The 14824-nt window shown below is 44.1% G+C and overlaps 1 protein-coding gene across 1 annotated transcript in view; it reads left to right on the top strand.

Annotated features, from left to right (window-relative positions):
• PLXNB2 (plexin B2) overlaps positions 1–14824 on the top strand; it is a 171113-nt gene that overhangs the window by 63839 nt on the left and 92450 nt on the right. The window contains exon 15 of the mRNA XM_060244805.1: positions 13463–13599. Within this exon, the coding sequence (XP_060100788.1) occupies positions 13463–13599 (137 nt within the window). The remainder of the gene's footprint in view (positions 1–13462; positions 13600–14824) is intronic.

Below are 14824 nucleotides of genomic sequence, written 5' to 3'. Positions count from 1 at the left end.
CCTCCATGGGGATGGACAGGTACGGCACTGCTTCTCAGAAGTCCCCCCAGAACGAGTTCTGCCTTTGCATGGGCTGGGGTGAAGTGAAGAGATGCTTGCCTGCCAATGCCCACTTCTTCAGGCACCCAGAGTGGATTCCCACCACCAGGCAACTAGACTCTGTGGCAGTCAATGACAGAGAATCGGTCTGCAGAAAAAGCAAGCCATGGCCATATATTTAGGGTGCTTCCTTCCCCCTTTGATTTCCAAGTCCAGGTGGTAGAGAACTGGCAGCCATGCAGGGCTGGGGGTGAGGGGGAATGTCACCTTGACCACCCAAGCGACCATCTGGAAATATTGACTCAAACCAGAGGAGCAAAACCAACTGCTCTTTACCACCAATTCCCTCAAAATCCCTGCTTGGCTGAAAGTTAGATGACCAGGCAAGGGAGTGGAGGCTTCTCTCCTCCTGGGCTGGTCCAGAAAACTGTGTTCTTCACTCTCGGAGCTAAGAGGGCTGACCAGATGAAGGAGAGGCAGCTTCCTTCTTCCATTGCAACCTGGTGCACTTCAACCTCCACTCACAGGTTCAAAGAACTGCGTCAGAAAGCCTTACAAAACAGAACGGAAGTGAAAGGGAGGGGGAAGGGTGGAAGCAGCTGTTGGAATGCTCCCAGCTCTTTCCCAGGTATTGCAGGCACTCATGAAGTTCTGCATGGCTGCAACCAAGTTCAGCCCCCCAGCATGGCACACAGCGCCCAGGTACATGGGGGTCCTGTCTTTGTCCAGCTGGCAGCAGGTAGCTCATGTTAACGTACGTGGTGGCCAGAGACGAGTGGCACTGCTCCACATTATATTGGGGGCACTAGTGGGGGGCGCTGGTGGTACAGCCCTAGCCTGGCTCTGCCCATGGAAGGAGGAAGGACATGAGCAGTGGGGCAGGAAGTTGGTAGTGGGGAGTAGTCAGCAGAGGGGGCCTGGCGCCAAAAAGCCTGGCTCTGGCCCTGGAAATAATAGTGAATTTTAATTACCGTATTTTTGGACCGTAAGACGCACTTTCCCCCCCCCCAAAGAAAGTGGGGGGGGAAAGTGTGTGCGTCTTATGGAGCGAAGGTACGTACCTTCCTCCAGGGGGGGCGATCCACTGCCTCCGCCTCTGATCCCGGCGCTTCCCCCGCGCCTGCCTGCCTGGCTCCAGCTTCTTCCAGCAAGCGCTGGGATCGCTCCACGTGGCCCCACCGCAAACCCAGCGCTTCGCGAGCGCTGGCTGTGGAGAGGGCAGCGTGCTTCCTCCTTGCCTGGCTCCAGCTCTGATGCTTACAGCAAGCGCCAGGATCGCTCCCTCCGCCCCCCAGGAGGAAGGTGCGTCCTATCATCCGGAGCGCCTTATGGTGCGAAAAATACGGTACTTCATTATAACAACCTCCTTCCAGCAGTTGCTTATTGGTTTCTGGATCCCCGTCCTCACTTGTTCAGATCTGCCAAAATGTTTAGTGTAGGTTTCTTTTTAAATTTTAACTATAACAAACCTTATCCTAAGGAATCAGGATGGGTAGGTTAATCACTTTTTCAGCCACTCCACCAGTTATAGTGACATTGCTTATGCCAGGTAAACGAGAAACAAAAGATTCATCTAAATTCTCAATTACCAGCCATTATATGCCTGTTGGAATACTGAGAGCTGCACTCACATTTGCCAAATGGTGTATCAAATAACGTATAACAAAAAACCAAACAAACTAGCTCCCCATTTTTAGTGACTGACATTGCGTGAGAATACAGAGAAATCTGTCTTTCGTTTATGAGTTTATCCAGGTAGCTTTTAGCTAAAACCTAAGCTTCCTAACATGAGTCAATAATTAAAGATGTAATAGAGTTTAAAGCTTTGAACATTCCAAAAGCTCACGCTTATAACTCTCAATAGAAAAAGGCTATAACATGTAACCAGGATTTCTATTCCTGTTGGCTGGATATTTGGGCTCAAAAATGACAAAACATTGGGGAATTCATGACTGGGGTTCTGCAGAGATCCATTTGGAATTGTGACTATATTTGGGAGGACTATATTTGTGACTATATTTGGGAGGTTTAGGTTTCAGCCTGAGGTAGTAGCATTGTGTCCTATGACACAGAAGCTTACTGTAGTAAGCTCTTAATTTTAATTTTTTTTAAAAAAGTTTAGCTCCCCCCCCCCCTTTCTCTCTGTCTCCCTTTTTTCTTGAAGTCTAATAGCCTAGAGGGGAAAACCTGTTTCCCACCCCTTCATAGGAAAAAAAACCTACATGGCCTCAGCCCTGTTCCTCACACGTGCACATACACATGCAGCCTTTATTGCAATTTTTAAAATGCTGGAAGTATCCTCTCATGGATTTTCCAGCATCTCATCTGGTTTGACCCACTGCAGTCGCTAACTGAACAAACACTTGTATGCTGTTGACACTGAGGGTAAAGCTACTGAGAGTTTAGATAACACTTTGCATAATCTGATGTTGCTATGATGATAATATAAGGCATAACTTGCGTTTTCAGACTAAAAATAACTGGTTCAGAATGAGGGTACATCCTCGCTGATTCACCAAACAGTGTACAGTACAATCCTAAACAGAGTTACTGCATTCTAAGAGCGTTGGTTTAATGGGTTTAGGCTGGAGTGAATCTACCTAAAATTGCCGTGTTAAAATCTCACATGCAATCCTATTGTGCACAGTTTCATTTTGAAAAGTGCCTTTCATTAAATTTATGGCACTAAACAGGTTTATGGCTTGCTTTATTGGCCCATTAAGGAAAACATTAGGTGTGCTGAGGCAGCTTTCTTGAGCACCAGATTATTATATTAAAAGAACAAGAATCTCTCTCTGCGTGTGCCCTTTTATGTCACAAAAAGATGTCTTAAAAATTAAAAATCATGTGCATTACTGAAAATTGTTGTTACTGTGCACCAAGGTTGTCAGCAAAGACAATTAAATATATATTAAAAAAGGAGGAGAAAAACAGTTGGAAAAATGATTAATTTCCTTTTCAGAGTATTGAAAAATGCACCCAGTGTGCAGACATAATGCAATTAAAATCTTTCTCGCTAAAATCAACAGGATTTTAGAATATTTTGATTTGGCTGAATACTGCTCAGTAAAATTGTATGTGATTTGGCCACATATGCAAGGAGCCAAAAATATTCATTCCTGCATAATATTCCTGTGTGAATGGCAGTGATCCAGTGCTTATACAGAACTCAAATGTGCATAAAGTATCCCTCTTCACTGCAATAAGAGAGAATCCATTCCTTTTGTGAAAGGTTTGCTAATCTTCAGGAGGGACTTAGAGATATCGCAGAATTATGATGCATTTCCACACTACACAGACCAGATCCCCTGGAGAAAATGGCAGCTTTGGGGGGTGGACTCTGTGGCCCTCCTCAGACTCCAACCCCAGATCTCCAAGAATCTCCCAAGTCAGAACTGGGAACCCTAATCTATAAGCATGCACACATTTTAATGAATGAGGAAAATGGTATACAGATGTACTTTGTATCTGTATGTGAATCTGTGTCAAGGACCACTCCCTTTTCTGGGTTTTCCATCCTGCTTCCACCACTCAAATGACAGGCGCATGCATTTGAAATAGTAATGTCATTACATAATGAAATATTCTGCTTTGAACAGAATTTATGGACCTGCTGCCCTGAGTAGAAAGAGAATGCTTGTAACAATACCTATATCTGGAGTTTCTGTTTCAACCAGAGCCCCAGAGCTTTACATTCAGGATGAGGACCTGCCTCCAGGGCCAGCACATGCATTAGGCAACCCTATGTGGCGCAGCCCGATGTGTGTGTGGGGGGGGTGCCGAATTGGGTGTCACCCCTCCCAGGTAGCAGCAAGGGAGCCAGCAAGCATGTGTGAGGAAGGGAGAGCCACTGCCCTTCCTGCTCGCAGATAAAGGGCCCGCTGATCAGCAGACTCTTTCACTGGCACCCCCCCCCCCCCGCAGCTTTGAAATCACACAGGAGGGAGGCAGCAGCAGAGGCAAAGGCAGTGGGCATGGCTCCGACTTGGATATGCATCTGGATTGCAGCCACCATGCCAAGGCATTTGGCATGCCCGCTGCTGGCATCGACAGGAGCTCTGCCCAGCCTCTCAGGTAAGGCAGCAAGACTGGTGCCTGTGTGGGGGGGGAGACTGGGGGGGCACGCTTTGCCTGGAGCACTAGGCACTCTAGCACCAGCGCTGCTTGCCTTCCTTCCCTTGGTGGCCGGGCTTATGATGCTTGTAACTAGGGTTGTCCTATAGCAAGCTTAATTGCCTACAATTGTTGCAAGGGGTGACAAAAGAAAAAAAAACCTGCTAGCATTGTACGTCAAGATGTGTACAGGCTTGCAGGCTCCGAGTATCAGGTGCCAAGGGTCAGGAAAGGCAGAGTTGTGCCCAGTTGTAATATCACTTTGAGGGAAAACCCAAAAGTGTCATAACGGTGCCCAAGATGGTGATTCCTAAAGCAATATGATTTCACTCCCAGGGGAAGCATCCTGTCATCAGTCAGCCAGGGCTTAGTGAGAGGAGGACTCCTTGGGAGAAGAGGAGCCCTGTGTAACCAGCCTTTAGTCAATAGAAGCTGACCAGCAGGAAAAATAAGCTGCAGGCTTGTCAGGATTCACAAAGTCAAGATTCACAGCCAACAGCTGGTGCAGAGCCACCAACACCCTCCAGCCCTGATTCAACAAATGAACCTCAGTTGGCCATTCCCATCCCACCAGTATCACCTACATCCTTAGAATGTCACAGATGAAGGCTGAGAAAAGAGCTAGGGACAAGATGGCAAAGTGCACACCTGCTGGCTTATGTCCCTGTTCCCAAAGATCCTGATGTTTGGCAGGCCTAGATTCGTGCTTTCACCTATCTGTAGGACTCAACCAGTGGTTATGAAACTCACAAGCTTGGCCAGTTTCCCTCTTTCTCAGGCTCTTGCATGAATTTACCTTTCTCTCCATATTCCTCCTTTGTGTTCTTTTGGGCTACAGCTTTCCTGATCAATTTTGTTTCAGTTTTGCCTTATTCCTGAGCAGACCTTTCCTCCTGATCAGGTGAAGGCTCATGAAAAGGGAAGCTCCTCAAACTATCCCCACTGTTTGAAATTCAGCCACCAAACTCAAAAAACCCAAGCAGCTCTACTCTAGATGGCTCTCTTAACCTTGGCCCTAACCCCATGGGCTCTAACAAAGGACTTGGCTCAGAAGGACAAAATGGCATCGGTGGTAGCCTTTTCCTGCCATACTATACCTACCAAATAGACCACATTGACCCTGACACCATCAGCCTCAATCAACACCAGGGCGTTGGCATCGAAAAATTCTGTGTTGACTTCCCAATCATCCTTGGCATCACCATTGAGAAAACAGAAGAAAGACAAACACCAGAAGTCCAACTCTGACAAGGACTCACACTCTAAAAAAAAATGGCGATCCAAGAACCCACTGAGCTTGGCACCCAGTTGAGAAACATCTTTGACCCTGCCATTCAGACCCAACATTTATTTATTTATTTGATTTGATTTGATTTGATTTATACCCCGCCCTCCCCGCCAAAGCAGGTCACACGCCAATTACTCCAGTCACCTAGTGAACTCCCTAATGTTCATCCAACAAACTGAGTAACCTGCTGGCCCGACACAGAGGATGCTAAGGACCTTGATCTAACTCAGCACAGTTCACAGCCTTCCAGAACAGCTTCCTCAACCGAAGGCAGTTCACCAAGTCAAGCTTCTGATATTGACACTCCATCCAAGCCAAGAAACCTTCCTGGGGCTCTGTGCCCCGACCTGGATCCACATCGGTACCCACTGACCCTGGGCAAGTGTCCTATTTACCTATGGCCTTCACTTCCCAAGCCAGCCTGGGACCAGAGCAGCTACAATACCTGTATGGTACTTACCCGCTGAGTTTTCTGTGGCTCCCGCCCCAGACATTTCATAAATGGGATCAATGTTCCACTCTTCTGACACTCTCGGTACCGATTCCTCCTCCTTAAAAGTATGTGCACAAGACTAAACATTGAGAGAAACCAACAGTATCAAAGCCCAAACCTCCACCACCCCCTCCACCTCCATTAGGGTTGGGACATTCTGATACAGGTGAGATGCCTAACTCCTTGAGTGCCGAATCTGACTCAAAGTTGACAAACCCTACATCTGACATTCCAAAACCATTGGCCCCTATCAGGGAAGAACAGCCTATCTCTCCATTGGAAGATCTCAAGTCCTATGGGGAATTAATCAAATGCATGGCTCACACTCTGAAAATTCCTATTGTCCAACCTCAACCAGAAGTAACTGATTTAGTATTTGAAGTGGTTCAGAAAGATACCACAAGTGTGATTACCTTACCTATGACAACTGTTCTTCTCCAGGCCATCAAGGTCCTTTGGGATAAACCAACTTCAATGGCAGTCTCATTGTGCAGGCTGGATCACATGTACAAAATCCATGAAAAGGATGCTGAATTCTTATTCTGTCATCCCAAACCAAATTCTATGGCAGTTCCCCCTTCCTATAAGGGAAAGCATTCCTCTTGCACACCTACAGAGAAGGAGGGGGGAAATTAGATTCTTTCAGGAGAAAAATTTACTCTACTGCTGCACTACGACTCAAAAATGGCAACTACCTAGCCTGCCTTAGCCGCTACCAGTATGGCCTTTGGACCAACTGCTGGAACTCCTTCTGACTCTCTGAAGAAGTGCAGTCTAAGATAACGAAAATCCAATGCAAAGGCTTAGTGGTATCAAAACAGCAAATTAATCCCACCGAACATAATACCAATGCCTTCACTAAGACACTCACCTCAGCCATAGCCCTCAGACATCATTTTTGGGTCTGGTCAATGGCCCTCATTCCTGACAAACAGTCCAACATCAAGGACCTCCCCTTTGATGGGGTGGGCCTATTCCATGCCACCACTGATTCAGTCTTACAGGAGATTGACAAAAACGTCAAAACATCTAGAAACCTCAGCGTCTCTACCGCTCCAAAACCTTACAAACTCAGATCCTGGTCTTAATCCTGGTTCAGGCACTTCTCCAGCAGAAGCTCTCCAGACCACCACTGGAGATCTCGGCCTTACAACACTTCCCCAGAGATCCAACTATGGAAACCCAAATTCTCCACCCCACAACAACAGACCAGATCAAAGCCTCCCAAGTCTGCCAAGCTAAATGTTTGACTTGGTCCGAGTTGGTCTACCAGCTTCTTCCTCCCACTTGTCAGCTATCCCTCTCTACCCCTACCTGACATCATGGCAAAACATCACAAAAGACAGATGGGTACTATCAATTGTCGCCAAGGGGTATGCGATCGAATTCCACTTTCTCCCACCTTCCTCGCAGGTCACTGTCACTCAACCATCCCGGATTCTGCAAGATGAGGTTCAATCTCTTCTACTCAAGAAAGCAAACCAGATCTAGAGGCAGAAAGAAACAAAGGCTTCTATTCTTGGTACTTTATAGTGTCATAAAAGGATGGTGGGCAACAGCCCATAATGGACCTCATAGCTCTGAACAAATTCATTCTGCCCAAAAAGTTCTGTGTGACAACCCTCGCACCTACCTTTACTTGTCAACTTAATCCTGGATGGCTGTGATAGAACTTCAGGATGCATATTTCCATCTGAGCATCTGACCTGATCACAGATTCTACCTGAGGTTTGCAGTGGGGAGGGAGACAGCCCTGGACAAACAAAAAAGAACATAGATAAAGAGTCTGCTCAGCAAGAAAGAAGACAGGAGGAGAAATCCTGCTTCTGAGGGAGAGAAAAAGCGAGATTATCATAACAGCATACACTATAATGAATATGCCTGAGCTACAGTAGAAGCCAAGACTGGCCAGCAAAGCCAATTTTATGTATGCTGTAAAGCCAGGCCCAGGCCATTAAGTTTTGTCAGGGATCCATCTAAATCCATCTATAGCAGTGCCTTTGCACTTGTTGCCCTTAAAATGATATACTCCACATGAGAGTATGCCCAAGTGGAAGATTAATTGCAGTTATTTTGCTGAATAAGGAGGTTTACTCTGTGGTACAGGGAAAAAAAACCAGATTCATTATATATCTTTCAGCAAGTAATCTAAGCAATAAAACATAACAAGGTGTGCATTATTTCCAGAATAAAAGCTAATGCATTGTGAGTACTGGGGAAGAAGGAAATGATAGCCATCACTCAGGGTGTGTATGAGTGTTTGAGAGAGAGAAAGGAGAAGACTTGGTGGTAACAGGTTTTGATTCTTTCTATTTCAGGGAATAAAATGGAACCCTTCCCACAAATCCATGTAGCCATGTTCCATATATTATGAATGATCTTTCACCATCAGGATGATTACTGTGCTAATTTCTTTAGCACTTTTTGTTATATAAAATAGTTAATAATACTTGCATTTGTCATCATGTGAGGGATTGGCAAGTGACAGTGCTCAGGGCCAGTCAGTGAGCATCGTGTTTGATCAAGAATTTGGATTTGGGTCTCTTCCAAAGTCAGAACCAATTTGGGAGGAAGAAAGTTCCTCACCCAGCAGTTGGTCCATATCCCGTTCTGACAGTTGCTTCTTGACCCTTATACAGGTTTCTCAGGAGACATGTGAGGTGGTCTGGTACTCCCATCTCTTTAAGGGCTTGCCACAGTTTGTTGTGATCCACACAATCAAAGGCTTTAGCGTAGTCAATGAAATAGAAATAGATGTTTTTCTAATACTCCTGTGATTTCTCCATAATCCAACGAATGTTGGCAATTTTATCTCTAGTTTCTCTACCTCTCCGAAACCCAGTTTGAACTTCTGGTAGTTCCTGATCTATATGCTGGTGAAGCCTAGCTTGTAGGATCTTTAACATGACCTTGCTGGCATGCGAAATGAGTGCAATGGTGCGATAGTTTGAACATTCTTTGGCATTACCCTTCTTTGGGATTGGAATATAAACTGACCTTTTCCAATCCTGTGGCCACTGTTGCGTTTTCCAAATTTGTTGACATAATGTGTGCATCACTTTAACAGAATCATCTTTTAGGACTTTGAATAGCTCAACTGGGATACTGTCATCTCCACTCGCTTTGTTGTTAGTAATGCTTTCTAAGGCCCATTTGACTTCACACTCCAGGATGTCTGGCTCAAGGTCAGCAATTTCACTGTCATGGTTGTCAAGGACATTGAGATCCTTCTTGTATAATTCTTCTGTGTATTCTTGCCATCTCTTCCAGATCTCTTCTGCTTCTGTTAGGTCCCTACCATTATTGTCCTTTATCATGGCCATCTTTGCACGAAACATTCCCTTGATTTCTCCAATTTTCCTGAAGAGATCTCTTGTCCTTCCCATTCTGTTATTTTCCTCTGTTGCTTTGCATTGTTCCTTCAGTAAGGCCTCCTTATCTCTCCTTGCTGTTCTTTGAAAATCTTCATTCAGTTGGGTGAATTTTTCCTTCTCACCTTTGCCTTTCGCTTTCCTTCTATCCTCAGCTATTTGTAAAGCCTCATCAGACTTTGCTTTCTTGCTTTTCTTTTTCTTTGGGATGGTGCTGATTGCTGCCTTCTGTACAATGTCACGAACCTCTGTCCATAGTTCTTCAGGCATTCTGTCTATCAACTCTAGTTCCTTAAACCTATTCTTCACCTCCACTGTATATTCATAAGGGATGTGATCAAGGTCAAACCTGAATGGCCTAATGGCTTCCCCAGTTTTCTTCAGTTTAAGCCTGAATTTTGCAATGAGTAGCTCATGATGTGAGCTGCAGTCAGCTCCAGCTCTTGTTTTTGCTGACTGTAGGGAGCTTCTCCATCTTTGACTGCAGAGTATATAATCAATCTGATTTCTGTGTTGCCCATCAGGTGATGTCCATGTGTACAGTCGCCTTTTAGGTTGTTGGAAGAGGGTGTTCGCTATGACCAGCTTGTTCTCTTGACAAAACTCTATTAGCCTTTGTCTGGCTTCATTTTGTTCTCCAAGTCCAAACTTGTCAGTTGTTCCGGTTACCTTATGACTTCCTACTTTGGCATTCCAGTCCCTTATGATGAGGAGGACATCTTTTTTTGGTATTAATTCTAGAAGGTGTTGTAGGTCTTCATAGAACTGGTCTTCAGCCTCTTCTGCATCAGTGGTTGGGGCATAGACTTGGATTACTGTGATATTGAATGGTTTGCCTTGGATATGGACCGAGATCATTCTGTCATTTTTGAGATTGTATCCCATTACTGCCTTCCTCACTCTCTTGTTAACTATAAAGACCACACTATTTCTTCTATGGGACTCTTGCCCACAATAATATATGTAGTGATCCTCTGAGTTAAATTCACCCATTCCTGTCCATTTTAGTTCACTGATTCCCAAGATGTCAATATTCAGTCTTGCCATCTCTTGTTTGACTACTTTGATTCACAGACATTCTTTGGACATAGCACTTACTAATTGGTTCATTATTACAAAAATATTTAAAAGGTATATATTATATACATTATGTATTTCAAATCTGGATTATCCTTACCTCTGGCTTAAAAGTGTGAGTTTTGGGGTATTGACGTTTTTATCAAAATGAATCAGAATTCTACATTTTACATACTGCATACACTTCCTTCAAATCTGAGTCTTCTGTCCTCTGAACCTTTAAAACTATTCATTCTTCCAGTTCTGTGTTGAAAGTCTGATGTTTATCAAAAGTTCTGAATTTGGAAACAAAATTTTATTTTAACTATTGACGGTTGCTTTAGTAGGTATGCTGCGCAGCAGAGATAAAGAAACTGACATTGGAAGTTTTTTTTAAAAAAATATGCAATCAGATATGGCAAGTGCAGTTCCAGTTTGTTAAACTGTAAGAGGGAGTTATTTTAATAGTGTACAATTTTTTCAGAACTTCGTTCAGTTTTCTAACTCAATTAGAAAGGCTTACGAAAAAAGGAAAATGAATGAGAAAGTTGTACTGTACATCATTTTCAGAGCATAAGATGTCCTACTGATTAATACTTTGCTGACATGATAAACCAGAAGGGAGAATTCATTTTGCAAGACTTTTGTACTGTAAACTACACTCTGGTTTTTATATATTGTGCTTATTTTTGTGATCACAGAAGGGGCTGATCCTAATTAGAGATGACATGACTCTTTCTCCACTGGAAAGCTTCGAACCCTATTGTTTCCGTGAAAGTACATCCTAATTTTTTCTGCCCTTTAAACTAAATTGCCCAACAGACCCTGCCAAGCAGGCAATCCTGTGAGGAGAATTCTGGGCTTAAACTGGACCTGCCCAGGAGTGGATCCTGCAGGGATCTCCCCGCAAGCTTGACTGGGGCTCTTCTAGGCAACCCAGTTTAAATCAGACTGCCCAACAGAGCCCACCGAGAGCTGATCCCGTATGGAAGGTTCTCCCCACAGGCTCTGCTGAGCAGCCTGGTTTAGACCAGGCTGCCTGACAGAACTTGCCCAGCAGCTGATCCTGTGGTGAGAGTTCTCCCTGCAGCCTCAGCTGCATTCTGGGCAGTCCTGTTTTGCTGGTAATTCCTGAATATATCTGGGGGTTTTTAAGGGGGTTTTTTGGAGTGCGGGGAGGGGTGCTTCCAAAAAACCTTAGATACGTTTGGGAAGCCAAAATATACCCCAAAATATTGATAAGGTGTTTTACAGGTATATTTTTGGTTTGGATAGACTCAAATGCGCAGCTCGGTTCTCCAGAGAGTCACAAAAGAAGCCTGATTTAATGCTTGCGATTATAAACTAGCTTTCACTACCTAGCCACCAGGTTGGATCCTTTCACACTACCTAGCCACCAGGTTGGATCCTTTCACACACACACACACACACACAGAGGACTCCCCCCCCCCCCCGCCCATACCAGCCTGCCTTTTCCCGAGAATCAAGCTAAATGGTGTCAGGTCTGCTCATCGCCAGAGACAGGCCTTACAGTTAGGTACTCTGTCCTGTCCCAGAGGTAGAGTTAAACAACTCTGCCAGAGCTACCCTTTAAACGGTCTGCTGTCTTGCTGAGGCAGACCCAAACTGACTGCCACCGTTCCTCCCAACATCCCATCACCTCCTCAAAGGCGATTTGAATGCTGGAGCAGCAGTCCCATAGTCTTGGTTGCAAAGCAGTGTGTTGGTTTTCAGTGGCAGGACAGCTTCCCGTCTGTCACAGCAACCAGCATGGTTTCCCCCTCCCAGGAGCAGCATTTGGGCCTGCAGTGGGAAAGGGGAAGCAAGAAGTCAGCATTTAGCTGAGTGAAACCAGTATTTGTTTACAAAATTTTCACAGCATTCTTAGATCCACTCTATAGATCTTCTTTGTTTAAAAGTCAAAGGCCTTTCTTCTGTTTTTTTTCCTGTAGTGGTGGTAGTTACACTCAAAAAAAATGTAAAGGGGATTAAGAAGCACTGGGTCTCAAACTGAAAACAGTAAGAACTAAAGAAACCTTCAGAAACAGAACCAACATCTAATCCAGGAGTGTCAAATGTCTGGCCCATGGGCCAGAACCATCCCACCCAGGGCTTTAATCAGGCCCACGAGACTCTTTTCTCCCCCCCCCCGCTCCTGTCCTCACCCTTTGACGCTCCAAGGCTGCCAAAATTTCCTGCTCTTTCTGCCTTGTCTTTGCCAGTTGCAACAGGAAGCAAAGCTGCAAAGAAAATGTGAAGTAGATTTTCCATTAATGGAAAATCCATTCCATGTTTTCCTTGCAACTTTGTGCTTCAATGTTTTTCAGTGGAGAGGAGCTCTGTTTCACTTTTCATTATTCCTATGGTCAACTGAAGCTGTTGCTTCCTGGAGTTGTATCCTTACAAATAAAGGATTGATGCTTTGAGCCAGCTTGTCTCTGCTGATTGGACCTGAAAATTGGTGCCTAGTGAGTACTCTAACCTGGGAACACACAGTCAAAGGGGGATTTTGCACTGGAGAGCCATTGCCAATCTGATTAGACCCCCAAGTAGGGGAATCTTGCAATGCCCAGCCATTTCATGTTTTCCCAGGCTCAGAGCATTTTATATTTTTAGTGTCTGCTGTGATCCTTGTACTTTTTCATGATGTTTTATTTTCAAATCATATTGTCAAATCCCACTATTCCCCCACCTTTCCATTTTAAACAAAATATTGCAAGGGTTTTAAGCGTGTTTGTATTTTAAGTTAAAAAATATCTTTAATTGTGTTTGTCTGTGTCCTTTATAAAGTTTATATCTCCACTACCTGGCATTACATTTTATGACACACATGGCTCAGCCCCACAAAGTCCCATTTATGTCAGATCTGGCCCTCATAACAAATGAGTTCAGCACCCCTGATTAATCCATTATGTTGAAACAAGGGCCTTCAAAATCAATAGCAGCTTGAAATTGTGTAAATTTTAAATATGAATCTGTTCACAATCTTTCATTTATTTTTAATGATCTGTTCTTTTGTTCGGATTCCTATTAACAGGAAGAAACAGAAGAACAAAAAAAACCCCTGAATTTAACTAGTCTGTGACTATTTCTTCCACACAGGATCCAGAACCTACAGGAATACATCCCAAAAAAGGCCCCCAAGCTGGAGGGACCACCCTAACTATCAGTGGCACAAACTTGGACACTGGCTCGAGACAAGATGTTAATATTTCCCTTGGTGATGTGCCCTGTGAAGTGTGAGTATGAGGCACATGTTCGTTGCAACTATATCTTGAGTTTTCCACCTCTGATATGGTTCTAACACAGTAGTTCACAAGCTGCACTCTGAGGAGACCCCAGTGTGTCCTCAAGTGGAGAATCACAATCAATATTCCCTCTAAACTGTGGAGTCTTGTGAGCAAAAATTCGACTTTGTGAACTACTGGCATTAAAGTTGTGAGCTGCATACATTAATTTGCTCTGAGGTCATTTTTACTGAGTTAAGACAAAAATGTGTGAGCCAGAGACAAAAAACTGTGATCCAGAGGCTAAAAAACACTAACTCAACTTAGAGGGAACGTTGACCACAAGTCATATATACGGACAGAGAGTAAGGTGTTCTCAGGCCCAGCCATCTAACATGAAAATGGAGTTCTTTATTTTCTAGGAATGGAAACTTGGGGAAAGTCTCAATTTTCCTTGCGGGAAGGAGACTGAATTGGGATTCCTTCAGCTGAAGTGCAGCTGGTGGTGGAGTTACTGCCAGTCAGCTTCCAGATCACCTCAGGGTACTCGCCAGAAAGCAAGTTGATTAGTTGTTTCAGTCCAATAGTCCAGTCCCAGCTGAATGGCCCAAAAGTCCTTATACCTACTTCAGGAATAGTTGAAGCAGTTTCACTCTGTTTTACAGTGCAAAGGATTTTGCCATAGAGTCACACTGCATCCCTAGACAACAATAGCCAATGGCAAGTTTTAGCTAATTACTGAAGTTCAGGTTTTTCACATGGCGTGTAGTTTTCAGCTGGACTTTTATCTGTAACCAATAAGGAAGTCCCTTGCTATCTCCAGTGCAAAGTATCATCAAGGGATGAGATTGAGTAGAACTTGGGTCGTACCTTTTGAGCTGTGATTTAATTGAAACCTCTAACCTCATCCGAGTTATCTTTTGTGATGATGGTTCACATGTCCATGTTCAACAGTGATTGACTTCAACATCAAGTGAAGACTTATATACCTATGCATTTATTTAGTCATTCCTTCACTTATAACATTTACTAGCCACCTTTCTTGTTGGAACTCAAGGCGGCTTCCAATATAAATAAAACAATTGTAAAACACTGTAAAAATAATATGAATAAAAGCACAAAAGGCCACAATTTAAACGCTAGTGAAGACTGCCAATAAATAAAAATAAAATAAATTAAAACCAAATCAGTCAAATGCAGGCCTAATTAAAATGGTTTTCAACTTTCTCCTGAAGAT

The sequence above is a fragment of the Heteronotia binoei genome, chromosome 8 (genome assembly GCF_032191835.1).
Source record: "Heteronotia binoei isolate CCM8104 ecotype False Entrance Well chromosome 8, APGP_CSIRO_Hbin_v1, whole genome shotgun sequence".
NCBI lineage: Eukaryota > Metazoa > Chordata > Lepidosauria > Squamata > Gekkonidae > Heteronotia > Heteronotia binoei.
The sequence above is the reverse complement of the archived record's forward strand: the minus strand, read 5'-3'. Positions and strand labels throughout refer to the sequence as shown.